We start from the raw sequence: 26,603 nt of genomic DNA, 5'->3' as shown, positions 1-26,603 counted from the left end.
CCTGTGGACAAAGCTGGGGAAGTGGTTATGGTGTCCACCACCATCTTCATTATTATGGGTGGGGAAGGTCCAAGTCAGTTCATTAAAATAGGATTGGGAAGTTGATCTTTGTAGGTAACAGTTAATCATGGTGGTCAAGAAGCTGAAGCTTCTAGCTGAAAGGTAACATCTCCATTGAATGGTTGCCCAAAGTGTTTGAAGGGGATACATATTTTTGGATCACTGGGTTGTAGACTATCTGTGAATCCATATACCTTCGCACCATCTCTATCCTACGAGACCCCATCTACGCTGTAGAGAAACCATTCAGTTGAGTACTCTGCCCCTTTATCTTAGTTGGGGGGGCCTAACTTTTGATCAAAACCGATGACATGCCAGAAGTTTATTAAAACAAAGGCCATAATCAGCTGCCATCAAGGTGGGGGACCACCAGTATAACAAGTTGTGGCAACCTAGACAACACGTGGCAGAAACCCCGTGGTTTTCCCTATCTCTCTTATGTAAATGCTTGGTTATACAGAAGGGCGCCACCCTTGTCCTTGTGTAGTTTCTGGTATTGCAGCTTGACCGACGACTTAAAGCGTAACTGTTATTTTAATTTTTATCTCATAAATCAATAGTACACATGTGAAAAAGCGACTTTTTAATATATGTTATCAGGAAAATCTGCATCTTTCTCTTCCTGGTCTGATCGTTCACTGTCAATTCTTGGGTAAGATCTGTAAAATGTGTCTTCAGTAAATACAGACTTTTCAATTACTTAGATCAGAGATGACAGTTGGTGCTTAGAATATTCTATGGAGGGGGAGGTGCTAGAGACGGACACAGACATTCTGCTGCAAGTTCTCCTAAGGGGGAGGAGCTAGAGGCCAGCACAGTCATTCTGCTGCAAATTCTCCTAAGGTGTAGGAGCTAGAGACCAACATGACATTCTGCTGCAAGTTCTTCTAAGGGGGAGGACTTAGAGGCCGACACAGACATTCTACTGCAAGTTCTCCTAACGGGGAGGAGCTAGAGACCGACATGAATATTGTGCTGCAAGTTCTCCTAAGGGGGAAGAGCTGGAGGCCAACACTGACACTCTGCTACAAGTTCTCCTAAGGGGGAGGAGCTAGAGGCCGATATGAATATTCTTCTGCAAGTTCTCCTAGGGGAGGAGCTAGAGGCCAACACTGACATTCTGCTGCAAGTTCTCCTAAGTGGGAGGAACTAGAGGCCGACATGGACATTCTGCTGCAAGTTCTCCTAGAGGGATGAGCTAGAGGCCAACACTGACATTCTACTGCAAGTTCTCCTAAGGGGGAGGAGCTAGAGTCTGACATGGACATTCTGCTGAAAGTTCTTTTAAGGGGGAGGAGCTACAGGTCAACATAAACATTCTGCTGCAAGTTCTCCTGAAACAACAGTTACACTTTAACTTTTTTTTTCTTACCGTAGATTTAAAGTACAGCAGAATGTCTGTGTCTGCCTCTAGCTTCTCCCCTGTAGGAGAACTTGCAGCGAAATATCTGGCTCCGCCTCTAGCTCCTCCCTTCTCCATAGAATTTTAAAAGCACCAACTGCCATCTCCTATCTCAATAATGGGAAAATCTGTCTTCACTGACTACAAAGATGTTACCCCTGAATTGAGAGTGAAAGATCAATCAAGTTTTCTCTGTTAAGGTATATTACAAAGTTTCTTATTCTGACGTGAAATATTGATTTATGAATATTCTTTAAATTAGTCTGAGCTGCAATCCCAGACACGGCCTGTGGACCAGAGTGGCGCTGTTTCCCAAAAAAAAATGATAACCTTTTTAAAAGATAAAAATAACATTTTGTCCTTGTTTCCACTCCATTATATTATTGTATTATATAAGGACCGTTCATCCAGATCTACTGAGGGAAGATTTTCTCTTAAGCTGTTGTAATAAGTGAATGTATTCGCATTAAGCATGAGAATGGCTGAGGAAGTTGCCGTATTACTGTTCGCTCTGCAATTTCTCACTTTTTCCATTTTCCTCTGCAGCTGCTGAGTCACACAGTCACATCTCTGGGTATGTACGCCACACGTTCTCTGCTTTGAGGGTACAGCGGAGGAAGGGGAAGCTGAATCTGTAGCAGATACCACCATTTATTATCAGTAATAACATAAATCTCCCACCACAAGGCGATGATTGATCTGAGCTCTGCTTTCCCCAGTGATTTCCAGTTGACCACATTTAACCCTTTCACCTAACACATAAAAATCAGTCTATGGTACAAAAATCACTCTAGAACATTTAGACTTCATAGGGGCTCTGAGCTCCATTTCTGCAAGCTACATGAAAAATGTATTTTGTAGCCACCATTAGAGGGCGCTAAGGAGCTCACTACATAAACTGTGTGCAGAATTATTAGGCAAATGAGTATTTTGATCACATGATACTTTTTATGCATGTCGTCCTACTCCAAGCTGTATAGGCTGAGAGCCAACTACCAATTAAGTAAATCAGGTGATGTGCATCTCTGTAATGAGGAGGGGTGCGGTGTAAAAGATAAACACCCTTTATAAGGTGTGCTTAATTATTAGGCAACTTCCTTTCCTTTGGCAAAATGGGTCAGAAGACAGATTTGACGGGCTCTGAAAAGTCCAAAATTGTGAGATGTCTTGCAGAGGGATGCAGCAGTCTTGAAATTGCCAAACTTTTGAAGCGTGATCACCGAACAATCAAGCGTTTCATGGCAAATAGCCAACAGGGTCGCAAGAAGCGTGCTGGGCAAAAAAGGTGCAATATAACTGCCCATGAATTGAGGAAAATCAAGCGTGAAGCTGCCAAGATGCCATTTGCCACCAGTTTGGCCATATTTCAGAGCTGCAACGTTACTGGAGTATCAAAAAGCACAAGGTGTGCCATACTCAGGGACATGGCCAAGGTAAGGAAGGCTGAAAAACCACCACCTCTGAACAAGAAACATAAGATAAAACGTCAAGACTGGGCCAAGAAATATCTTAAGACTGATTTTTCAAAGGTTTTATGGACGGATGAAATGAGAGTGACTCTTGATGGGCCAGATGGATGGGCCAGAGGCTGGATCAGTAAAGGTCAGAGAGCTCCACTCCGACTCAGACGCCAGCAAGGTGGAAGTGGGGTACTGGTATGGGCTGGTATCATCAAAGATCAACTTGTGGGAGCTTTTCGGGTTGAGGATGGAGTGAAGCTCAACTCCCAGACCTACTGCCAGTTTCTGGAAGACAACTTCTTCAAGCAGTGGTACAGGAAGAAGTCGGTATCGTTCAAGAAAAACATGATTTTCATGCAGGACAATGCTCCATCACATGCATCCAACTACTCCACAGCGTGGCTGGCAAGTAAAGGTCTAAAAGATGAAAAAAATAATGACATGGCCCCCTTGTTCACCTGATCTGAACCCCATAGAGAACCTGTGGTCCCTCATAAAATGTGAGATCTACAGGGAGGGGAAAATAGTACACCTCTGAGAGCAGTGTCTGGAGGCTGTGGTGGCTGCTGCACGCAATGTTGATCGTAAACAGATCAAGCAATGACAGAATCTATGGATGGTCGGCTGCTGAGTGTCATCAGAAAGAAAGGTGGCTATATTGGTCACTAAGTTTTTTAGGTTTTGTTTTTGCATGTCAGAAATGTTTATTTCTAAATTTTGTGCAGTTATATTGGTTTACCTGGTGAAAATAAACAAGTGAGATGGGAATATATTTGATCAATGATAAAAAAATCCTCTAAAATACAATTTGCCTAATAATTCTGCACACGGTGTACTGTATTATCAGAGTTAAGTGGATAAAGCAACAATGCTCCCTCTAGTGATGACTACAAGCAGCTAACATTTTAACTCTGCTCCTCAGCTCCCTCTAGTGGTGACTACAGGCAGCTAAAATTTTAAATCTGTTCCTTCTAGTGGTGACTACAAGCATCTATAATTTTAACTCAGTACTTAGCTCCCTCTAGTGGTTACTAAAGGCATCTGAAATTGTAAAATCTGCTCCTCAACTCCCTCTAATGGTGAGTACAAGCAGCTAAAATGTTAACTCTACTCCCCAGCTCCCTCTAGTGGTGACTGCAAGCACTTAAAATTTTAATGCTGCTTCTCAGCTCCCTCTAGGGGTGACTAGAAGCAGCTAAAATTTTAACTCAGCCCTTCAACGCCCTCTAGTGGTGACCACAAGCAGCTAAAATTTTAACTCGGCTCCACGGCTCACTCTAGTGGTGACTACAAGCAGCTAAAGTTTTAAATCTGCTCCTCAGCTCCCTCTAGTGGGGACTACAGGCACACATAATAACATTACATAATTGAACTCTATATATTTAGGGGATTTAAACTCTTTACAAATAAAAAATTGTAATGTTGCTAAAATATACAAAATTAAATATAAACAATTAACATTAAATTGATTCTGTGCATTGGAGATGTTTATTTTGGATGACCAGCCGCTACATTTGACAATGTGTTGATACTAGAGAAGACCCAGTCCCCCATTCTGGTGATTAGTAGAGTTAGTTGATGATTTCTGTAAATTGTTCTACCCCTATTGTTAAACCATTTCCCTTTTGTTGCCCTTCTACAACATCTTAGGCTAGGTTCACACACTGCGTTTTTTTGACGCTGCGTTTTTGTGCGTTTTTTTGCGGCAAAAAGCGCACAAAAACGCACCCGCGTCAAAAAAACGCAGCAAAAAACGCACACGTTTTGCCGCGATTTGGTGCGTTTTTTGCTGCGTTTTGCTGCGTTTTTGCTCACTGCATCTTTTTGCGTTTTTTATCAGTGAAAAAAAAAAAAAGGTCTGATGTCATTTCCTTCTTCAATGTGTTCTTCATTCTCCACTAGTGTATGCAGAAGAGCAGACAGCTGCAGAACTACAAGGCTCAGCATCCTCCATCCAATAGTGTATGCAGGAGAGCAGACAGCAGCTGCAGAACTACAAGGCTCAGCATGCTCCATCCAGGACTGTATGCTTGAGGGAGAGTCAGGGGGAGCAGACCTACAAGGCTCAGCATCCTCCATCCAATAGTGTATGCTGGAGAGCAGACAGCAGCTGTCGAACTACAAGGCTCAGCATCCTCCTTCCAGGACTGTATGCAGGATTTCTTTGCCCCCCCCAAACAAAAAAAAATGACGTGGGCTTCGCCATATTTTTGTATGCTAGCCGGGTACAGCAGGCAGGTACGGGCTGCCCCCAACCCCCAGCTGCCTATTTGTACCCGGCTGGGAACCAAAATATAGGGAAGCCCTTTTTTTTTTAATTATTTCATGAATTTCATGAAATAATTAAAAAAAAAAATGACGTGAGCATCGCCTAATTTTTGAGTCCAGCCGGGTACAACTAGGCAGCTGGGGATTGGAATCCACAGTGCAGGGTGCCCATGCTTTCTGGGCACCCCCACTGTGAATTGCAGTCCCGCAGCCACCCCAGAAAATGGCGCTTTCATAGAGGCGCCATCTTCTGGCGCTGTATCCAACTCTTCCAGCTGCCCTGATGCCGGGTGGCTCGCTGGGTAATAATGGGGTTAGGGCTAGCTGTATAGCTGGCCCTAAGCTCGAAATTCATGGTGTCACGCCAATATTAGACATGGCCACCATGAATTTCTAGTAAAGATAAAAAAAACCACAACACACAGAAAAATATTTTTATTAGAAATAAAACACAACACAATTAGTGACTCCATCTTTATTGAAATAAAGAACCCCCCTCCGCAGTAATCCTGGGTCAAGGGTCCCGCGCCGTCCAATCCGGATCCAATATCATCTGATCGGTTTGCTGGAAGGCAAAGCGATCAGATGATGTGTCAGGTTCTAGGGGCTGAAGCACATCACACATCAGCTGATTGTATAAAAGCTGTTTATACAATCAGATGATGCATCGGTGCAAAAAAAAAAAAAAAATACTCACTTATGTGCTGATTACCGGCAGCTCCTGCAGCGGAGTCTCATCCCGTCCGATCGCTGCAGCAGCTGCCGGTAATCAGGAATGAAGTCTCCTGATGCATCCGCTGATAGGTGAAGCCGGCCGGCCGCTGGCGTCAGCCCGAGACTTACGATCACCTGATGCGTCAGGTGACTGCATCAGGTGATCCATCACCAGGTCCTGCATCTATCGTACTGCCCGGGGAGACTGCACACACCCGGAGCGGCGATACCGTGAGAGGAGCTGGGAGCGGGCATGGCACCGGGAGGCTGCAGACAGGTGAGTATAACTTTTTTTTTTTTTTCTACTGTTCACTTTTGTTTTTGCAGCCGCTTCCACCTCCCGCCCAGACATGGCGCCGCACGGCAGCATACATGCACAGAACGGGAGGTGGAAGCGGCGGTGACGGTACCGGGAGGATTCACGCTTCTGTGTTTACTGACAGAAGGAATCCTCTTCCTGTACACGTCACTTTACTACCCACCTCCTGCGTTTATAGCTGCGTTTTTTGTCTTAGAAACGCACCAAAACGCACCAAAACGCAGCTATTTGCGTTTCTCATTGCGTCTTTCAACATCCCATTGCACTCAAAGGATGAAAAGCGCAGTGAAAAACGCGGGAATAATTGACATGCTGCGTTTTTGTGGCACCACAAAAACGCAGCTTAAAAAAAACGCTGTGTGCAGACAGCAAAAATGAAAACTCATAGACTTTGCTGGGGAAGCAAAGTCATGCAGTTTTCTGAGCAAAAACGCACCCGAAAACTGCGCAAAAACGCCGTGAAAAACGCACTGTGTGAACTTACCCTTACTTAGTTGTTGTCCAAGATAAGAGAAAAAGCAATGTTTTTTCTCTCAAAACAGCGCCACTCCTAGGTGCAGGTTGTGTCTGGTATTGCAGTGTAATCTTGTTCTTCTGATTGGGGCTGAGCTGCAGTAAGAGATACATTTAGACAAGACTGGCATTATTTCTAGGTAAAAAACGTCACCCTTTTTCCTAATTCTGGACAGTCGCTTTAGTTAACAAAGCATTTATTAAGCGTTTTATATATTAATCTCAGCAATTTTTTCATTTGACCCTGTCTATTGAATAAAAGCCTGTTTAATCATAAAAGTGTCTAATCAAATCTGTGTCGTTATGTAATAAAGGTCAGAATATATGTTTATAGCCTCTATTATAAGGCCGGATCTACCTGGTGGCACAACACAGGTCGTGTGACCAAAGGTTGCTTAATTTCGTTGCTACATTGCATCATAATGCACGTGAATGTGGTTCCATTGAGACCCAAGGGCATCAACAAGTCCTAAAAAATCGTAACCAGTTTAATATTTAGTATTTATTTTTTTGCGGTCGTGGTACCTTACGGGCACCAACACGACCCCATTCATCTGCATTGTGTTGCGGTATACAGGGATCTTTTTCCCACACGACCTGTGTTGTGATCAAAGTCACCGCGTAGCCCCAGCCTTAATGTGAAGCGAGGATGTACGTGTGCATGAACTGTATGTCCCACGGTTGGTTTCAGGGAACAGTCCAGCACCAGTAAGTCTCAAAAGTCGAGAAGGCAGAGACCGTCCTCCCAGTATATCCACAAACTGTTTAACGGGGACTTGGAGGAGTTTGTGCAGGTACTCGCCATATCGGCTGCCCCTTTTCTTTGCTTCCTGATCTGGCTTGTGTTCCCTCTTGGGGAATTTACTGCAGTGTCGCTCGTTACAGAAGCCTTCTCTGCATAAGACTCTCTGCCAGTGCAAATATCTATCACCTCGCTGCTGAATGATCTCACTGCTGACCAGTCCCTTATTTTAGGTTTTTCACTTCCCTCTCTTATTCCACATTCCCTTTTTTATTTCTGTATTTCGATTTTTATGTCTAACAATGCCAACTACTCTACGCCGTGCCAGCTTCTCCACTAATGGTGCCCGATATTGTACTTCTATGAGTGCCAGCCTTAAAGAGGACTTGCAATAGCCATGATGACCACAAACTGATGCCAACCGGAAACCCCAAAAAGGACAGCTGTAATTCCCCATACAAAGGAAAGATAAAGTATGTCCATATGCTTTGATCTCATGTCCGAAATTCAGGTCAACCTTCTCTATGGACTTTCTCTGGAGACAGTGGACAGGATCCCTTTTTTAGCGATACTTAGCGGATTTTCCGCATGCAAATCTGTGGCTGAAAATCAACTCTGTATGCGGCCCATATGGGTGGTCCCTGCTGTTCATGAGCCCACTTTTAAAGCACGACACATTGAGGCCTAACACATATTAAACACTAAGTGCTCAACACCTTATGACCCTATAACTAGCACCTATAAGGCTATGTGCGCACGTTGCGTACTAGCCCTGCAGAAATTTCTGCAGCGATCTGAAGAGCACATGTGCGCTTTAGATCGCTGCAGAAATGTCCGTAGTGAGCGCCGATTCCATGCGCTCTGCCTGCAGCTCCTCCCATAGACAGAGCAGGAGCTGCCGGCAAAGCGCAGGAAAGAAGTGACATGTATCTTCTTTTTGCGCAGCGCTTCGGCAGTAGCCGAAGCGCTGCGCTCTTAGACGCCACGTGCGCATGGCCCCTGCACAATCTCCATAGACTTTGCAGGGGCCGCAGGACGCATGCAGTTACGCTGCGCTACAAAGCGCAGCGTAACTGCATGTTTTTACGCAACGTGCGCACATAGCTTAGGCTCATAAGTGGGTGCTGTTGTGCTTATTAGCTCATAATTGATAGATCAACGCGTAGATGGCCTATATCATCTGGCAGTCTACTTTGGTGAAATGCACCTCTAATAATTTTACAGTTGCGAAAAGTCTGGAAGTTTGCTGGGACTGTTTCTATTTTTTGGCAATTGGGAAAAGAGGTGGGGTTTGTTTAAACAGGATCTGTCACTTGTGAAAAAAGTGAATGAATTATTTTGTAAAAATCTCTGAGTTCCCCTGATTCTGACGCTCTTTTCCGTTTTGTCCTGCGTTGCTCCATTGCCGAGTTATTCACATTTGTTTCTTCTGGTGCACGCTATGTGAAATTTCTGCTTGCAGTCCAACTTGGTGTTTCTTCAGAGTCTTCTCTGGGGGCGTGCGCCTTCACCCCTCCCTCCAATCACATTTCAGCATCTGATCTATCAGAGACTGGTGAGCTATGATTGGTAGCGTCTGGGAGGGAGGGGTTAAAGTGCACGGCCACAGAGATAACTCTGAAGAAACACCCAGCTGGACTACAAGCAGGGATTTCACATAGTGTGCTCCAAAAGAAACAAATGTGAATATCTCTGCAATGAAGCGACGTAGGACAAAACGGAAAAGAGCGTCAGAATCAGGGGAGTTTAGGGATTTTTATAAAATATCTAGCTCAATTTTTTGAGCAAGTGACAGGTCCTCTTTAAATCACACCATAAACGTGTAGGCTCCATGCAATTTGGCCTTTAGCGTAGTTGGTTAGGTCTTAATCAGCAATATTGGTATATATACAATCTCTATTTGGTTTACACATTGCCCGAATAAGGAACTATATTATAAAAATCCCTTGCAATCCCTCTTATCACTTTTTTTTTATCTCTCTTCCTCTGTGTAATCTCTTCTTATTCCCTTTTACAAACCAATCTCTACTTCCCTTTTGATGTAGTTTTATCATTTGTGCTCTGCTTTCTATGTCCTCTGTGACCCTTTGTCTAAGGGTACCTTCACACTTAGCGATGCAGCAGCGATCCGACCAGCGATCTGACCTGGTCAGGATCGCTGCTGCATCGCTACATGGTCGCTGGTGAGCTGTCAAACAGGCAGATCTCACCAGCGACCAGTGAACAGCCCCCAGCCAGCAGCGACGTGCAAGCGACGCTGCGCTTGCACGGAGCCGCCGTCTGGAAGCTGCGGAGACTGGTAACTAAGGTAAACATCGGGTATGGTTACCCGATGTTTACATTAGTTACCAGTGTGAGCAGGGAGCAGGGAGCCGCGCACACTGAGCGCTGGCTCCTTGCTCTCCTAGCTACAGTACACATCGGGTTAATTAACCCGATGTGTAATGCAGCTACATGTGCAGAGAGCAGGGAGCCGCGCACACTGCTTAGCGCTGGCTCCTTGCTCTCCTAGCTGCTGTACACATCGTGTTAATTAACCCGATGTGTACAGCAGCTACATGTGCAGAGAGCCGGAGCCGGCAGCACAGGCAGCGTGAGAGCTGCAGAGGCTGGTAACTAAGGTAAATATCGGGTAACCACCTTGGTTACCCGATGTTTATCTTGGATACAGCTTACCTCAGCTGTCAGACGCCGGCTCCTGCTCCCTGCTCGCTTCATTTGTCGCTCTCTTGCTGTCACACACAGCGATCTGTGTGTCACAGCAGGAGAGCGGCTTTGAAGAAAACGAACCAGGGCTGTGTGTAACGAGCAGCGATCTCGCAGCAGGGGCCAGATCGCTGCTCAGTGTCACACACAGCGAGATCGCTAATGAGGTCACTGCTGCGTCACAAAAAGCGTGACTCAGCAGCGATCTCGGCAGCGAGCTCACTGTGTGTGAAGCACCCCTAATGGAAACTTAGTATATAATATATTACTCCTAGTATCATGACATAAATCTATACAAATATCTTCATATGACTTTAAATAATGGGTGTGTGTGGGGTGCAGAAAAGGGAAAAAAACCTAGCCTGAGACCTTCCTGAAAGTTCTCCTGTACTTATTCATCTGCATGAGATGTATCTGAAGGGTCTCCTGACTTTCTCCATCTGGAGCAAGACACCTTCCTTAAGGTTTCCTTGACCTTCTCCACCTGCAGCTTGAGACCTTCGTTAAGGTTCTCCTGGCCTCTTAAAGCTGTAGTATGACACCTTCCTGGAGGCTCTCTTGGCCTCCTCCAACTGTAGTATGAGACCTTCTTGAAGGCTTTCCTGGTCTTCTCCATCTATAGCATCATGCCTTCCTGAAGGTTCCTCTGACCTCCACCTCTTGTAGCTTGAGACCTTACTGAAGGTTCTACTGGCCTCCTCAATTTGTAGCATGACACCTTCCTGACGGCTCTCCTGGCCACTTTTTAATGTAGTATGAGACCTTCTTGAAGGTTTTCCTGGCCTTCTCCATCTGCAGCATGACACCTTCCTGAAGGTTCTCCTGGCCTTCTTCATTTGAAGCATGCCTCCTTTTTGAAGGTTTTCCTGGCCTAGCATGATACCTTTTTCAAGGCTATCCTGGTCTCTTCCATCTGGAGCATGACTCTTTCTTAAAGGCTCTCCTGGCCTGTTCCATCTGGAGCATGACTCCTTCTTCAAGGATCTCCTGGCCTCTTCCATCTGGAGCATGACTCCTTCAAGCATCTCCTGGCCTCTTCCATCTGGCGCATGACTCCTTCAAGGATCTCCTGGCCTTTTCCATCTGGAGCATGACTCCTTGAAGGATCTCCTGGCCTCTTCCATCTGGCGCATGACTCCTTCTTCAAGAATCTCCTGGCCTCTTCCATCTTTAGCATGACACCTTCAAGGATTTTCTGGCCTCTTCCATCTGGACTATGATTCCTTCTTCAAGGATCTCCTTGGCCTCTTCCACCTGGAGCATGACACCTTCAAGGATTTTGTGGCCTCTTCCATCTGGAGCATGACTCATTCTTCAAGGATCTTCTGGCCTTTTCCATCTGGAGCATGACTCCTTCTTCAAGGATCTTCTGGCTTTTTCCATCTGTAGCATGACTCCTTCTTCAAGGATCTTCTGGCCTTTTCCATCTGGAGCATGACTCCTTCTTGAAGGCCTCTTCCATCTGAAGCATGACTCCTTCATGTCCTGGATGGCAGTGTTATGCCTCTTTGCTGTGTATTGGATGATCTTGTAGAGTTGGGATTTATTTATGGGACAACTGATGTCGACACCTACAGGAACTGGGGCATCATAAACCAAAGAAGTGACCAGGTTGGACTTTGCAGATTGGGAATTAGAAATTGATTATCTTTTGTAGGCTCTTAACGTTCCCATCTACAAACATTTCCTTCTCTGAATATGTTGTTACTCCTGGAGGCCGCCTCTGCTTTCTATAAGTGTCATATTGATTCTGCACTATTTACTATGAGTGTTTTCTCCTCCAGTATGCTTGCACTATCACTTGACCTGATCTTGTTCTGCTTATGGCTTCTAGTTAACTCTTTACAGACCGTTCCTCTCTTTGTCTTTCCCTTCCCCCTCTGCTTTGCTTGCAGGAGACGGCGGTACTTGTCACGTGTCAAGGTACATTTCAGCAATTCTTTTTTTCATGCATGGCTTTCAGCACTATTGTTTTTCCTTTAGTCTTTATTGCTTTTTATTCTATATGATTATATATATTTATATATATATTTTTTTTTTTAATTAATTTTAATACAATTATATGTTATCTTATTGTTTTCATTGTGGTCAGCGGTCGTATGACATTGATTAGGCCAGAAATAGATCATTAATCAGGACTCTGCCACCTTGTAGACCCCATCTTCACATCAGGGAAAAAGGAAGTAGCTAACTTCTCTTAGTTTGATTTAGAGGGGCTGGCCTGAAAAGGAAGTAGCTAACTTCTCCTCTTAGTTTGTTTTAAAGGGGTTGGGCTGAAGAGGGAGTAGCTAACTTCTCCTCTTAGTTTGATTTAAAGGGGCTTGCCTGAAAAAGAAGTAGCTAAGGCTGCTTTCACACATCTGGTTTTAGCAGAGCCAGCCAATCCGGCTCTAAAACCTATGCAACGGATGCGGCGACAATACCGCATCCTTTGCATAAGTTTTTGACATGCAGCCCGTCCGTTTTTTGCCTCTTGCGGCACACTACTGAGCATGCGCAGTGGAAAAAAACGCATACGGCGGCCGGATGCGGTGTTTGCTGCAGGACTGGGCTGAAAAGGAAGTAGCTAACGTCTCCTCTTAGTTTGATTTAAAGGGCCTGGGCTGAAAAGGAATTAGCTAACTTCATCTTTTAGTTTGATTTAAAGGGGCTGGTCTGAAAAGGAAGTATCTAACTTCTCCTCTTAGTTTCATTTAGAGGAGCTGGCCTGAAAAGGAAGTATCTAACTTCTCCTCATAGTTTGATTTAGAGGGGCTGGGCTCAAAAGGAAGTAGCTAACATCTCCTCTTAGTTTGATTTAAAGGGGCTGGCCTGAAAAGGAAGTAGTTAACTTCACTTAGTTTGATTTAAAGGAACTGGCCTGAAAAGGAAGTAGCTACCTTCTCCTCTTAGTTTGATTTAAAGGGGCTGGCCTGAAAATGAAGTAGCTAACTTCTCCTCTTAGTTTGTTTTAAAGGGGTTGGGCTGAAAAGGAAGTAGCTAATGTCTCCTCTTAGTTTGATTCAAAGGGGCTGAGCTGAAAAGGAAGTAGCTAACTTCTCCTCTTAGTTTGATTTAGAGGGCCTGGGCTGAAAAGGAATTAGCTAACTTCTACTTTTAGTTTGATTTAAATGGGCTGGTCTGAAAAGGAAGTAACTAACTTCTCCTCTTAGTTTGATTTAAAGGGACTGACCTGAAAAGGAAGTAGCTAACTTCTCATAGTTTGATTTAAAGGGACTGACCTGAAAAGGAAGTAGCTAACTTCTCTTAGTTGGATTTAAAGGGGCTGGTCTGAAAAGTAACTAACTTCTCCTCTTAGTTTGATTTAAAGGGACTGACCTGAAAAGGAAGTAGCTAACTTCTCATAGTTTGATTTAAGGGACTGACCTGAAAAGGAAGTAGCTAACTTCTCTTAGTTGGATTTAAAGGGGCTGGCCTGAAAAGGAAGTAGCTAACTTCTCTTAGTTTGATTTAAAAGGGTTGGGCTGATCATACAACCAATGATTTATATGATCAGCCCAAAAAGTTTGTCTCAAGGTGTTTTTGCTCTCAACTTTGTCTTTTCAAAATACTTTACATGTCAGACGTTTTATCTGGTGGTGGTCAAGGTTTTAAGACCCTCAAATCGTTGAAACCGAGGGAAGGAACTTCTTGTCCAATAGAAAGTCAATGAGCTTGTCTTCAGTAAACAGTGCCTCTCCTAGTTTCAGCCTCTTAATTTTTGTGAGTAAACCGGACACCGCTCATCATACCTTCTGTCATTATGATATGCCTAAAGTTGATTTTGGAAACTACTTACTTTTTTAAAGGGATGCTCTGGGGACACTTTTTTGTCTAAACTGTTTAGATGGGTGAATAATAAAAGAATCGATATTTGCCCTCACTGATCTGCTGAAGGTCCCGATCTGCATTTTCCAAATCCCTGCTGGTCTGTGTTTTGCCTGGTCCACTTTCCCGGTCCCTGCTGGTCTGTGCTGCCTGGTCCACTTTCCCGGTCCCTGCTGGTCTGTGCTGCCTGGTCCACTTTCCCGATTCCCACTAGTCTGTGCTGCCTGGTCCACTTTCCCGATCCCTGCTGGTCTGTGCTGCCTGGTCCACTTTCCCGGTCCCTGCTGGTCTGTGCTGCCTGGTCCACTTTCCCGGTCCCTGCTGGTCTGTGCTGCCTGGTCCACTTATCCGATTCCCACTAGTCTGTGCTGCCTGGTCCACTTTCCCGATCCCTGCTGGTCTGTGCTGCCTGGTCCACTTTCCCGGTCCCTGCTGGTCTGTGCTGCCTGGTCCACTTTCCCGATTCCCACTAGTCTGTGCTGCCTGGTCCACTTTCCCGATCCCTGCTGGTCTATGCTGCCTGGTCCACTTTCCCGATTCCCACTAGTCTGTGCTGCCTGGTCCACTTTCCCGATCCCTGCTGGTCTGTGCTGCCTGGTCCACTTTCCCAGTCCCTGCTGGCCTGTGCTGCCTGGTCCACTTTCCCGATTCCCACTAGTCTGTGCTGCCTGGTCCACTTTCCCGATCCCTGCTGGTCTGTGCTGCCTGGTCCACTTTCCCGGTCCCTGCTGGTCTGTGCTGCCTGGTCCACTTTCCCGATCCCTGCTGGTCTGTGCTGCCTGGTCCACTTTCCCGGTCCCTGCTGGTCTGTGCTGCCTGGTCCACTTTCCCGATTCCCACTAGTCTGTGCTGCCTGGTCCACTTTCCCGGTCCCTGCTGGTCTGTGCTGCCTGGTCCACTTTCCCGGTCCGTGCTAGTCTGTGCTGCCTGGTCCACTTTCCCGGCCCCTGCTAGTCTCTGCTGCCTGGTCCACTTTCCCGGTCATTGCTGGTTTATGCTGCCTGGTCCACTTTCCCAGTCCCTGCTGGCCTGTGCTGCGTGGTCCACTTTCCTGGGTCATGCTGGTTTGTGCTGTCTGGTCCATTTTCCCAGTCCCTGCTGGCCTGTGCTGCGTGGTCCATTTTCCCAGTCCCTGCTGGCCTGTGCTGCGTGGTCCACTTTCCCGGTTCCTGCTGGTCTGTGCTGCCTGGTCCACTTTCCCGGCCCCTGCTAGTATGTGCTGCCTGGTCCACTTTCCTGGTTCCCGCTAGTCTGTGCTGCCTGGTCCACATTCCCATTCCCTGCTGGTCTGTGCTGCCTGGTCCACTTTCCCGGTTCCTGCTAGTCTGTGCTGCCTGGTCCACTTTCCCGATTCCCACTAGTCTGTGCTGCCTGGTCCACTTTCCCGATCCCTGCTGGTCTGTGCTGCCTGGTCCACTTTCCCGATTCCCACTAGTCTGTGCTGCCTGGTCCACTTTCCCGGTCCCTGCTGGTCTGTGCTGCCTGGTCCACTTTCCCAGTCCCTGCTGGCCTGTGCTGCCTGGTCCACTTTCCCGATTCCCACTAGTCTGTGCTGCCTGGTCCACTTTCCCGGTCCCTGCTGGTCTGTGCTGCCTGGTCCACTTTCCCGGTCCGTGCTAGTCTGTGCTGCCTGGTCCACTTTCCCGGTCCCTGCTAGTCTCTGCTGCCTGGTCCACTTTCCCGGTTATTGCTGGTTTATGCTGCCTGGTCCACTTTCCCAGTCCCTGCTGGTCTGTGCTGCCTGGTCCACTTTCCTGGGTCATGCTGGTTTGTGCTGTCTGGTCCATTTTCCCAGTCCCTGCTGGCCTGTGCTGCGTGGTCCACTTTCCCGGTCCGTGCTAGTCTGTGCTGCCTGGTCCACTTTCCCGGTCCCTGCTAGTCTCTGCTGCCTGGTCCACTTTCCCGGTTATTGCTGGTTTATGCTGCCTGGTCCACTTTCCCAGTCCCTGCTGGCCTGTGCTGCGTGGTCCACTTTCCTGGGTCATGCTGGTTTGTGCTGTCTGGTCCATTTTCCCAGTCCCTGCTGGCCTGTGCTGCGTGGTCCATTTTCCCAGTCCCTGCTGGCCTGTGCTGCGTGGTCCATTTTCCCAGTCCCTGCTGGCCTGTGCTGCGTGGTCCACTTTCCCGATTCCTTCTGGTCTGTGCTGCCTGGTCCACTTTCCCGGTCCCTGCTAGTATGTGCTGCCTGGTCCACTTTCCTGGTTCCCGCTAGTCTGTGCTGCCTGGTCCACATTCCCATTCCCTGCTGGTCTGTGCTGCCTGGTCCACTTTCCCGGTTCCTGCTAGTCTGTTCTGCCTGGTCCACTTTCCCGGTTCCTGCTAGTCTGTTCTGCCTGGTCCACTTTCCCGGTCCCTGCTAGTCTGTGCTGCCTGGTCCACATTCCCATTACCTGCTGGTCTGTGCTGCGTGGTCCACTTTCCCGGTCCCTGCTAGTATGTGCTGCCTGGTCCACTTTCCCGGTTCCTGCTAGTCTGTTCTGCCTGGTCCACTTTCCCATTTCCTGCTAGTCTGTTCTGCCTGGTCCACTTTCCCGGTTCCTGCTAGTCTGTTCTGCCTGGTCCACTTTCCCGGTCCCTATTGGTCTGTGCTGCCTGGTCCACTTTCCCGGTTCCTGCTTGTCTGTGCTGCCTGGTCCACTTTCCCGGTTCCTGCTAGTCTGTTCTGCCTGGTCCACTTTCCCGGTCCCTATTGGTCTGTGCTGCCTGGTCCACTTTCCCGGTTCCTGCTTGTCTGTGCTGCCTGGTCCACTTTCCCGGTTCCTGCTTGTCTGTGCTGCCTGGTCCACTTTCCCGGTTCCTGCTAGTCTGTTCTGCCTGGTCCACTTTCCCGGTCCCTGCTAGTCTGTGCTGCCTGGTCCACATTCCCATTACCTGCTGGTCTGTGCTGCGTGGTCCACTTTCCCGGTCCCTGCTGGTCTGTGCTGCCTGGTCCACTTTCCCGGTTCCTGCTAGTCTGTTCTGCCTGGTCCACTTTCCCATTTCCTGCTAGTCTGTTCTGCCTGGTCCACTTTCCCATTTCCTGCTAGTCTGTTCTGCCTGGTCCACTTTCCCGGTCCCTATTGGTCTGTGCTGCCTGGTCCACTTTCCCGGTTCCTGCTTGTCTGTGCTGCCTGGTCCACTTTCCCGGTTCCTGCTTGTCTGTGCTGCCTGGTCCACTTTCCCGGTTCCTGCTTGTCTGTGCTGCCTGGTCCACTTTCCCATTCCCTGCTGGTCAGTTCTGCCTGGTCCACTTTCCCATTCCCTGCTGGTCTGTGCTACCTGGTCCACTTTCCCATTCCCTGTTGGTCTGTGCTACCTGGTCCACTTTCCCATTCCCTGCTGGTCTGTGCTGCCTGGTCCACTTTCCCGGTTCCTGCTTGTCTGTGCTGCCTGGTCCACTTTCCCGGTCCCTGCTGGTCTGTGCTGCCTGGTTCTATTCTCGACACACAGAAAATGCCTGCTCAGCCAATCACTAGCCACAGACTGACTTGCCTTAGTCAGTGATTGGCTGAGCAGACAGTGTGCTCGACGACAAGTCCGGACCTGCGATGACTGGTTAGAGTCTGAACTGGAGCTACTAATGTTCAGTGAGGACAAATATTGATTCTTTTATTATTTTTAACCATTTTAAATTTTATATATTATATATATATATATATATATATCTATATATATATATATATATATATATTTATATATATATATATATATATATATATATATATATATATATATATATACGGTATATATATACATATAATATATATTATATATTATATATATATTATTTATATGTTATTATATATATATTATATATTTTTTTATTTTTTATTTTTTTTTTATTTTTTCCCCCAGAATGCCCCTTTAAATCAAACTAAGAGGAGAAGTTAGCTACTTCCTTTTTCCCTGATGTAACTATTGAGCCATTTGCAAAAAACTTGATAAAAGTCACCACTCTATAGGCTTCAGCCTGGGGTGAAGCCATTGGGACACCCTATCTAACGGGTGCTTAAAGGGATTGTCCAGAAATTGAAAACCCTGGCAGTAGTATAGCTAATAAGGCTGGCTGTGATAGATGATCATGCCTTGCCCGAGTGATAACAGCAGTGGAAGTAAAAACAGGATGTGGCTAAGAGTGGCACCACGGGGCCGTCCTCTACCGGAGGAAGCCGGCCAAACACATGACTATATTGAATGGCTGCTCAGAGGCCGTAGTTGTTCCATGGCTCAATGGTCTCCAAGATGTCTCCATGTTGCAGGCAGCTGAATAGCGGTGTATGTAGGGTGGACTCTGGTGGAATACTGATTGGTAGCCCCCCCCCCCTTGATTGGTAGCCCCCCTTCCTTTTTATTTAGCCCATCAGCTTCTCCCATGTAATTCGGCCTGGTCAGCAATTAGCGTCAATGTAGTCAAAATGATAGAAGAAGACGTCTTATGGCCTCCGCATGCAACTTACTTCCCTTTCCCTTGGTGTCTTGACCAACCAGAGTTCAGGAGAAGCCATTCCACGGGTCGTGTCCAGCTGCATCCGCTTCATAAACTTGCACGGTAGGTAAACGCCTCACAAGACATTCACATTACTATTTTCAGCTTAGTTGGCAAAGTTGGAACCAAAAAAGTCTAATATATAGATGGAAACCATCAGCAAGACAAAGGTGAAGTTAAAGGGAATCTGTCAGCAGGTTTTTGCTATGTAATCTGAGAACAGCCTAATGTCGGGGCTGAGACCCCGATTCCAGCGATGTGTCACTTACTAGGATATGTGCTGCTGTTACAACAAAATCAGAGTTTTATCAGTTGCAGATTATCATTACAGGACTAGATGTCTTGTACCTCCTAGTCCAACCACGTCACCAGCAGTGTTGTACAGTGATGTGTCACTTACTACAATGTATGTTACTGTTTCAACAAAATCAGTGTTTCATCAGCAGGAGATTATCATTACAGGACTAGGTGTCTTGTGCCTCCTTGTCCAACCACGCCCCTAGAAGCTTTGTACAGTGATGTATCACTTACTAGGATGTGTGTTACTGTTTCAACAAAATCAGTGTTTTAATAGCAGGAGATTATCATTACAGGACTAGGTGTCTCGAGCCTCCTAGTCCAACCACACCCCCAGGAGCTTTGTACAGGGATGTGTCACGTACTAGGATTTATGCTGCTGTTTCAACAAAATCAGTGTTTTATCAGTAGGAGATTATCACTACAGGACTAGGTGTCTTGTGACTCCTTGTCCAACCACGCCCCCAGCAGCTTTCTGTCATTGCACAGCAAAGCAGCCAATCAATGGTGTGGGTTATGCAAAGATCAGAACTGGTAGATATGCAGCAGAGAAAACTGTGATTATATCAAAATCATAGCAATGCTGTAGTTTTGATAAAACCACTGTTTTATTAGCAGGAGATTAGAATTAGAGGACTAGTAAACCTGCTGCCACACTGAATAACCCCGCCCCCAACACTGGCAGTTTTCTGTCTATGCATACTGTATACAAAAAGCAGCCAATCAGTGGTGTGGGCGGGGTTATGCAGAGATCAGAATTGGTAGATATGCAGTAGAGAAAACTGTGATTGTATCAAAATCACAGCAGTGCTTTAGTTTTGATAAAATCACTGTTTTATCAGTAGGACATTAGAATTAAAGGACTAGTAAACCTGCTGCCACTTTGTATAACCCTGCCCCAACATGGATTGGCAGCTTTCTGCCTATGCACAGTGTATACAAAAGGAAGCCAGTTAATGGTGTGGGCGGGGTTATACACAGCTCAGCATTCAGAGAACTGGTAGATCTGTGGCAGAGGAAACTGATTATATCAAAATCACAGCAATGCTGTAGATTTGATAAAATCACTGTTTTATCAGCAGAAGATTAGAACTAGAGGACTAGTAAACCTGCTGCCACTCTGTATAACCCCACCCCAACACTGATTGGCAGCTTTCTGCCTATGCACAGTGTATAGAAAAAGCAACCAATCAGTGGTGTACGCAGGATTATACAGAGATCAGCATTCAGAGAACTGGTAGATATGCAGCAGAGAAAACTGTGATTGTATCAAAATCACAGCGTGCAGGCCAGTAAGTGACACATCACTGGAATCAGGGCCTCAGCCCCTACATCATGCTGCTCTCAGATTACACAGCAAAAAGTTGGCGATAGATTTCCTTTAAAGGGAGATAGTCTGACTAATGGGACCACCCTAGAAATAGGCTCCATCTTGAATGTGTGGTATATACTGTATATTCAAACTCTGATGCATTCATTGTCTATAGTACTGCCAGAGAAAGCCTGGAAATGTAACGATTACTTCCGATCAAGACATTATTGACCGATACTTTCTTATAGGTCTACAGCACGAGGGTATATTCCGCGTCCCGGGGTCACAGGTCCAGGTGAATGAGATCCGCAGTGCCTTTGATAGAGGTTTGTATAGGAAAGGGGTATATGGTAGTATCCACAGGGGAAAAATGGGGAAAGGTCACTTTCTGGGTCTACCTCTCGGAACGTACGATATTTTACTACACTGCTCTATTGTCCTGCAGATCAGCTTTGGCCATAATGAAGGGGGCAAAGATATTATTTATGTCACTTTTATATTTGTTATATTCATATAACTTACCATTATGCCTTTCCTGGCTGCTATATTTACTATGAGATGCTGCCATCTGGTGGTGAAGTCTTGAATTGCAGAATATTTGCTATGAAATGCTGCCATCTGGTGGTGATGTGTTGAATTACAGAATATTTGCAATGAGATACTGCCATCTGATGGTGAAGTGTTGAATTACAGAATATTTGCTATGAGATGCTGCCATCTGGTGGTGATGTGTTGAATTACAGAATATTTGTTATGAAATGCTGCCATCTGGTGGTGATGTGTTGAATTGTGGAATATTTGCTATGAGATGCTGCCATCTGGTGGTGATGTGTTAAATTACATAGCTTCTCATAAGATATTCATATAGCTTCTCATAAGCCTGATCAGATCAGATACCCACACTTTGCACTGACGAGGGGCAATCACCCCGAAACACTGTGTCTGCAAATCGGGATTCTGATCTGGCAATAAATCCTAAGCCTTATGAAAAGGCTTGTTTAAAAAGCCACTTATGACTTTTAGGATTGCTACTTCCAATAGGTGGTGCTAGAGTTTATCTCCTTCCTCTCTGGAAGGACAATTTGAATAATATTTGCTATGAGATGCTGCCATCTGGTGGTGATGTGTTGAATTACATAATATTTGCTATGAGATGCTGCCATCTGGTGGTGATGTGTTGAATTACATAATATTTGCTATGAGATGCTGCCATCTGGTGGTGATGTGTTGAATTACATAATATTTGCTATGAAATGCTGCCATCTGGTGGTGATGTGTTGAATTACATAATATTTGCTATGAAATGCTGCCATCTGGTGGTGATGTGTTGAATTCCAAAATATTTTATATGAAATACTGCCATCTGGTGGTGATGTGATGAATTACATAATATTTGCTATGAAATGCTGCCATCTGCTGGTGAGGTGTTGAATTAAATAATATTTGCTATGAAATGCTGCCATCTGATGGTGAAGTGTTGAATTACATAATATTTACTATGAAATGCTTCCATCTGGTGGTGAAGTGTTGAATTAAATAATATTTGCTATGAAATGCTGCCATCTGGTAGTGAAGTGTTGAATTACATAATATTTGCTATGAAATGCTGCCATCTGGCGGTGAAGTGTTGAATTGCGGAATATTTGCTATTAGATGCTGCCATCTGGTGGTGATGTGTTGAATTACATAATAGTGTTGATTTTTTTTATAATTTATTTTCATAAATCTTAGAAACTTCGTAATATATATTTATCTAAGAAATATATTTCTCTCTCCTCCTGGATTGATCTTTCATTCTCAATTTATCTTCATTGAAAAAGATGACAGTTGGTTTTTATGAAATTCTATGGAGATTGGAGGAAAGAGGAGTTGGAGGCAGATACAGACACTTAAAAATGTAAATGTCATTTAACAAGGCTTCTAGCTCCTCCCTTCTCCATAGAACTTTTAAGCACCAACTGTCATCTCCTATCTCAATAATCAGGAAAATCTGTTGTCTCCGCCTCTAGCTCCTCCCTCTCCATAGAAGTTTATAAGTGCCAACTGTCATCTCCTATCTCAGTAATCAGGAAAATCTGTTGTCTCCGCCTCTAGCTCCTCCCTCCATAGAAGTTTATAAGTGCCAACTGTCATCTCCTATCTCAGTAATGGGGAAAATCTTTTATCTCCGCCTCTAGCTCCTCCCTCTCCATAGAATGTTATAAGCACCAACTGTCATCTCCTATCTCAGTAATGGGGAAAATCTTTTATCTCCGCGTTTAGCTCCTCCCTCTCCAAAGAATTTTATACAAATATATATTTTTACAAAACATAGAGTTTTGGTTTCCCCTATTTGTCTATTACTACCCAGGGGTATGGGGGTAGGGGGGAATAAGATCAGGGCTGGTCAGGAGCAGGGTCAGGTAGGCGGCTCAGACATCTTCACCATCAGAGGTAACTCTGAAATTAGGTATAGCATGAGGACCAGTCTAGGAGCCCCTGTCCCCTGCTTTCTCCGCAATCACCGTGACAAGCCCACAGCTTAATAAGTGACACATGTTTGAAATGAGGGTCTCAGCCCCTGCTGCCCCCAGATTACAGAGAAAAACCTGCTGGCAGATTCCCTTTAGCGATCAGTCCTATTTGAGAAATGTTCAGGTCTTTTTGTCCTATTTTTTCCTACAGATGAACTAATTTGTGCTCCTTTCCAGGTGAGGACCGGTTGGACTCCAGCTACACCGGGAATGACGTGGACTCGGTGGCTGGGGTCCTGAAGCTATATTTCCGAGGATTGGAGAAGCCACTATTTCCAAATGATATGTTTAATGAATTACTGTCCTCTCTCCGTGAGTGTTTTCTACCTATACTGGATAGATTTGGATGGGTTTTTAACTGATCTGTCACCAGATTTCACAATATAAACTGTATACATTCAATCAGATAGCTCAGACCTGATTACACTGGTATACTTACTATGAAAATTCATGTCAAAATATATATCCAATATTGATGGGTTTTTATCTCCTCAATATGGATCTGCCACCATATATCACAAATATAGATTGCATACATTCAATTAGATAGCGCAGACCTGAATAGACTGGTATACTTACTATGAAAATTCATGTCAGAATGGCTGACACAATAGTGGATTTATTTTAATGGGTTTCAGACTCATCAGTATGGATCTGTTCACCAGATTTCACAATATAAACTGCATACAGTCATCTACATATGTCAGACCTGATTAGACTGGTATACTTACTATGAAAATTCATGTCAGAATGACTGACGCAATAGTGGATATATTTTGATGGGTTTTTAACTCATCAACATGGATCTGTCACCGGATTGCACAATATAAACTGTATACATTCAATAACATATCTCAGACCTGTATAGACTGGTATACTTATATGAAAATTCATGTCTGAATGGCTGACGCAATAGTGGATATATTTTGATGGGTTTTTAACTCATCTGTATGAATCTGTTACCAGATTTCACAATATAAACTGTATACTTTCAATTAGATAGCTCAGACCTGAATAAACTGGTATACTTACTATGAAAATTCATGTCTGAATGACTGACGCAATAGTGGATATATTTTGATGGGTTTTTAACTCATCTGTATGAATCTGTCACCAGATTTCACAATATAAACTGTATACATTCAATAAGATATCTCAGACCTGAATAAACTGGTATACTTACTATGAAAATTCATGTCTGAATGACTGACGCAATAGTGGATATATTTTGATGGGTTTTTAACTCATCTGTATGAATCTGTCACCAGATTTCACAATATAAACTGTATACATTCAATAAGATATCTCAGACCTGTATAGACTGGTATACTTACTATGAAAATTCATGTCTGAATGGCTGACGCAATAGTGGATATATTTTGATGGGTTTTTAATTCATCTGTATGAATCTGTTACCAGATTTCACAATATAAACGGTATACTTTCAATTAGATAGCTCAGACCTGAATAAACTGGTATACTTACTATGAAAATTCATGTCGGAATGGCTGACGCACTAGTGGATATATGTCTATGGGTTTTTAATTCATCTGTATGAATCTGTCACCAGATTTTACAATATAAGCTGTATACTTTCAATTAAATAGCTCAGACCTGTATAGACTGGTATACTTACTATGAAAATTCATGTCTGAATGGTTTGCTGAAATACAACAAAAAATTAAAAAAAAATAAAACATTATTTATATTATTTATATATATTTTTTTTTTTACTTTTTTATTTTTTTCATACCTTTTTGTCTTTTTTATGTAACTATTTTATTACACTGACCCTAATCCTAGCCACAACCTTCAGGGGGAATTTTGCCCCTCACCCCCTATAAAACTATAAAAAATATTGCTTTGTACCTAACAGAACTGGAGATCCAGGACAGGCTTGCGCACTTGAAGAAGTTGGTGTCACAGCTCTCCCCGACTGTCACCCTCGTCCTAAGATACCTCTTTGCCTTCTTGAACCAGTAAGTAATTCGGAGAACCCATTCAGAAAATACAAAATTGGTGCCTATGTTGCTCCCTTTGCTGCTATTAGGCAAGTCTAAATCAATATAGGGGTCCCCTATTCAAGACCTCATCTATTAAGCAGAGGAGAGGCACAGTAAACAACGGGGCGCAGCAAACAACGGGGCGCAGCAAGCAATGGGGCGCAGCAAACAATGGGGCGCAGCAAACAACGGGGCGCAGCAAACAATGGGGCGCAGCAAACAATGGGGCGCAGCAAACAATGGGGACAGCAAACAATGGGGCACAGCAAACAACGGGGCGCAGCAAACAACGGGGCGCAGCAAACAATGGGGCGCAGCAAACAATGGGGCGCAGCAAACAATGGGGACAGCAAACAATGGGGCACAGCAAACAACAGGAAGAAGCAAACAATGGGGCGCAGCAAATAATGGGGACAGCAAACAATGGGGCACAGCAAACAGGGAGCAGCAAACAATGGGGCACAGCAAACAACAGGAAGAAGCAAACAATGGGGCGCAGCAAATAATGGGGACAGCAAACAATGGCGCACAGCAAACAGGGAGCAGCAAACAATGGGGCACAGCAAACAACAGGAAGAAGCAAACAATGGGGCGCAGCAAACTATGGGGCGCAGCAAACAATGGGGCGCAGCAAACAACAGGGAGAAGCAAACAATGGGGACAGAAAACAATGGGGACAGAAAACAACGGGGACAGAAAACAATGGGGTGCAGAAAACAATAGGGTGCAACAAACAATGTTGTGCAACAAACAATGGGGCACAGCAAACAATGGGGTGCAGCAAACAACAGGGAGAAGGAAAAATGGGGCACAGCAAACAATGGGGCGCAGCAAACCGAAGTGTAGCATACAGTGGGGCACAGCAAACGATGGGGCGCAGCAAACATCTGGGAGCAGCAAACAACGGGGCGCAGCACACAGTGGGGCGCAGCAAACAAACGGGGCGCAGCACAGAACGAGGAAATAAAATAACCGTCTCCATTGGTGTCTCTTCTGTTTTCCAGTCTGTCTCAGTACAGTGATGAGAACATGATGGACCCATATAACTTGGCCGTCTGTTTTGGTCCCACGCTGGTTTCCATCCCTGAAGGGCAGGACCCGGTCTCGGTCCAGGCTCATGTTAATGAGGTTGTGAAGACCATTATTATTTACCAAGAAAGGATATTTCCGGGACCAACAGAACTGGAGGGTCCGGTGTACGAGAAGTGCATGACGGTGGAGGAGGATGAAGAATACTGGTGAGTGGGAGCCGGACGGCAAATGTCCAGAAAGGATGCAGTGTCCGTAATGATTGGTCACAGAATACTCATTATAAATGGTCCGAGGTCTCCAGGATTACATATTATCCGTCTGTCCAGGACAATTAGTAGTAGATTGGAGCCTTCAGTGGTTTTCCAGGCACCGGTGCATCTACACCTGACTGTGCCGGGTCCAGAGACTCCACCTGTCGTTCATGGATGACCTACGCTTGGGATGCCCCATTACTGAGTACACCCCTCCAGAGTCCTCCTTGTATACAGCGGGATCATAATTTGGTCTCGTTTTTTTGTCCCTTATGACATTTTTTATCTTTAATCACTGTGGTTGGTGTCTGACATTTTATTTAGTGATACCCTAAACCTGGAGGCGACCATTGAAGAAAGTGACCAGGAGATGCAGCAGGAGATGGCCATCAGCGAGGATGGTAAGAAAATGCTATCCCTCTATCTATCTATCCCTCTATCTATCTATCTATCTATCTATCTATCTATCTATCCCTCTATCTATCTATCCCTCTATCTATCTATCCCTCTATCTATCCCTCTATCTATCTATCTATCTATCTATCTATCTATCTATCTATCTATCTATCCCTCTATCTATCTATCTATCCATCCCTCTATCTATCTATCTATCTATCTATCTATCTATCTATCTATCTATCTATCTATCTATCTATCTATCCCTCTATCTATCTATCTATCCATCCCTCTATCTATCTATCTATCTATCCCTCTATCTATCCCTCTATCTATCTATCTA

At 45.0% G+C, this 26,603-nt stretch overlaps 1 protein-coding gene across 2 annotated transcripts in view; it reads left to right on the top strand.

Moving 5' to 3' along the window:
• The window catches only part of ARHGAP4 (Rho GTPase activating protein 4), a 114,838-nt gene that overhangs the window by 77,981 nt on the left and 10,254 nt on the right, over positions 1–26,603 (top strand). The window contains exons 11-18 of one of the 2 annotated variants that reach the window (XM_075324182.1): positions 2,009–2,036; positions 12,080–12,107; positions 18,459–18,519; positions 20,314–20,391; positions 22,756–22,890; positions 24,455–24,557; positions 25,586–25,819; positions 26,189–26,265. In XM_075324182.1, coding sequence (XP_075180297.1) covers positions 2,009–2,036; positions 12,080–12,107; positions 18,459–18,519; positions 20,314–20,391; positions 22,756–22,890; positions 24,455–24,557; positions 25,586–25,819; positions 26,189–26,265 — 744 coding nt within the window. Of the gene's footprint in view, positions 1–2,008; positions 2,037–7,427; positions 7,531–12,079; positions 12,108–18,458; positions 18,520–20,313; positions 20,392–22,755; positions 22,891–24,454; positions 24,558–25,585; positions 25,820–26,188; positions 26,266–26,603 lie in introns of both variants that reach the window. The other variant, XM_075324181.1, reaches the window with a different exon arrangement.

This window comes from Anomaloglossus baeobatrachus, chromosome 9 (assembly GCF_048569485.1).
Source record: "Anomaloglossus baeobatrachus isolate aAnoBae1 chromosome 9, aAnoBae1.hap1, whole genome shotgun sequence".
NCBI lineage: Eukaryota > Metazoa > Chordata > Amphibia > Anura > Aromobatidae > Anomaloglossus > Anomaloglossus baeobatrachus.
This window is presented reverse-complemented; position numbering and strand designations above follow the sequence as displayed.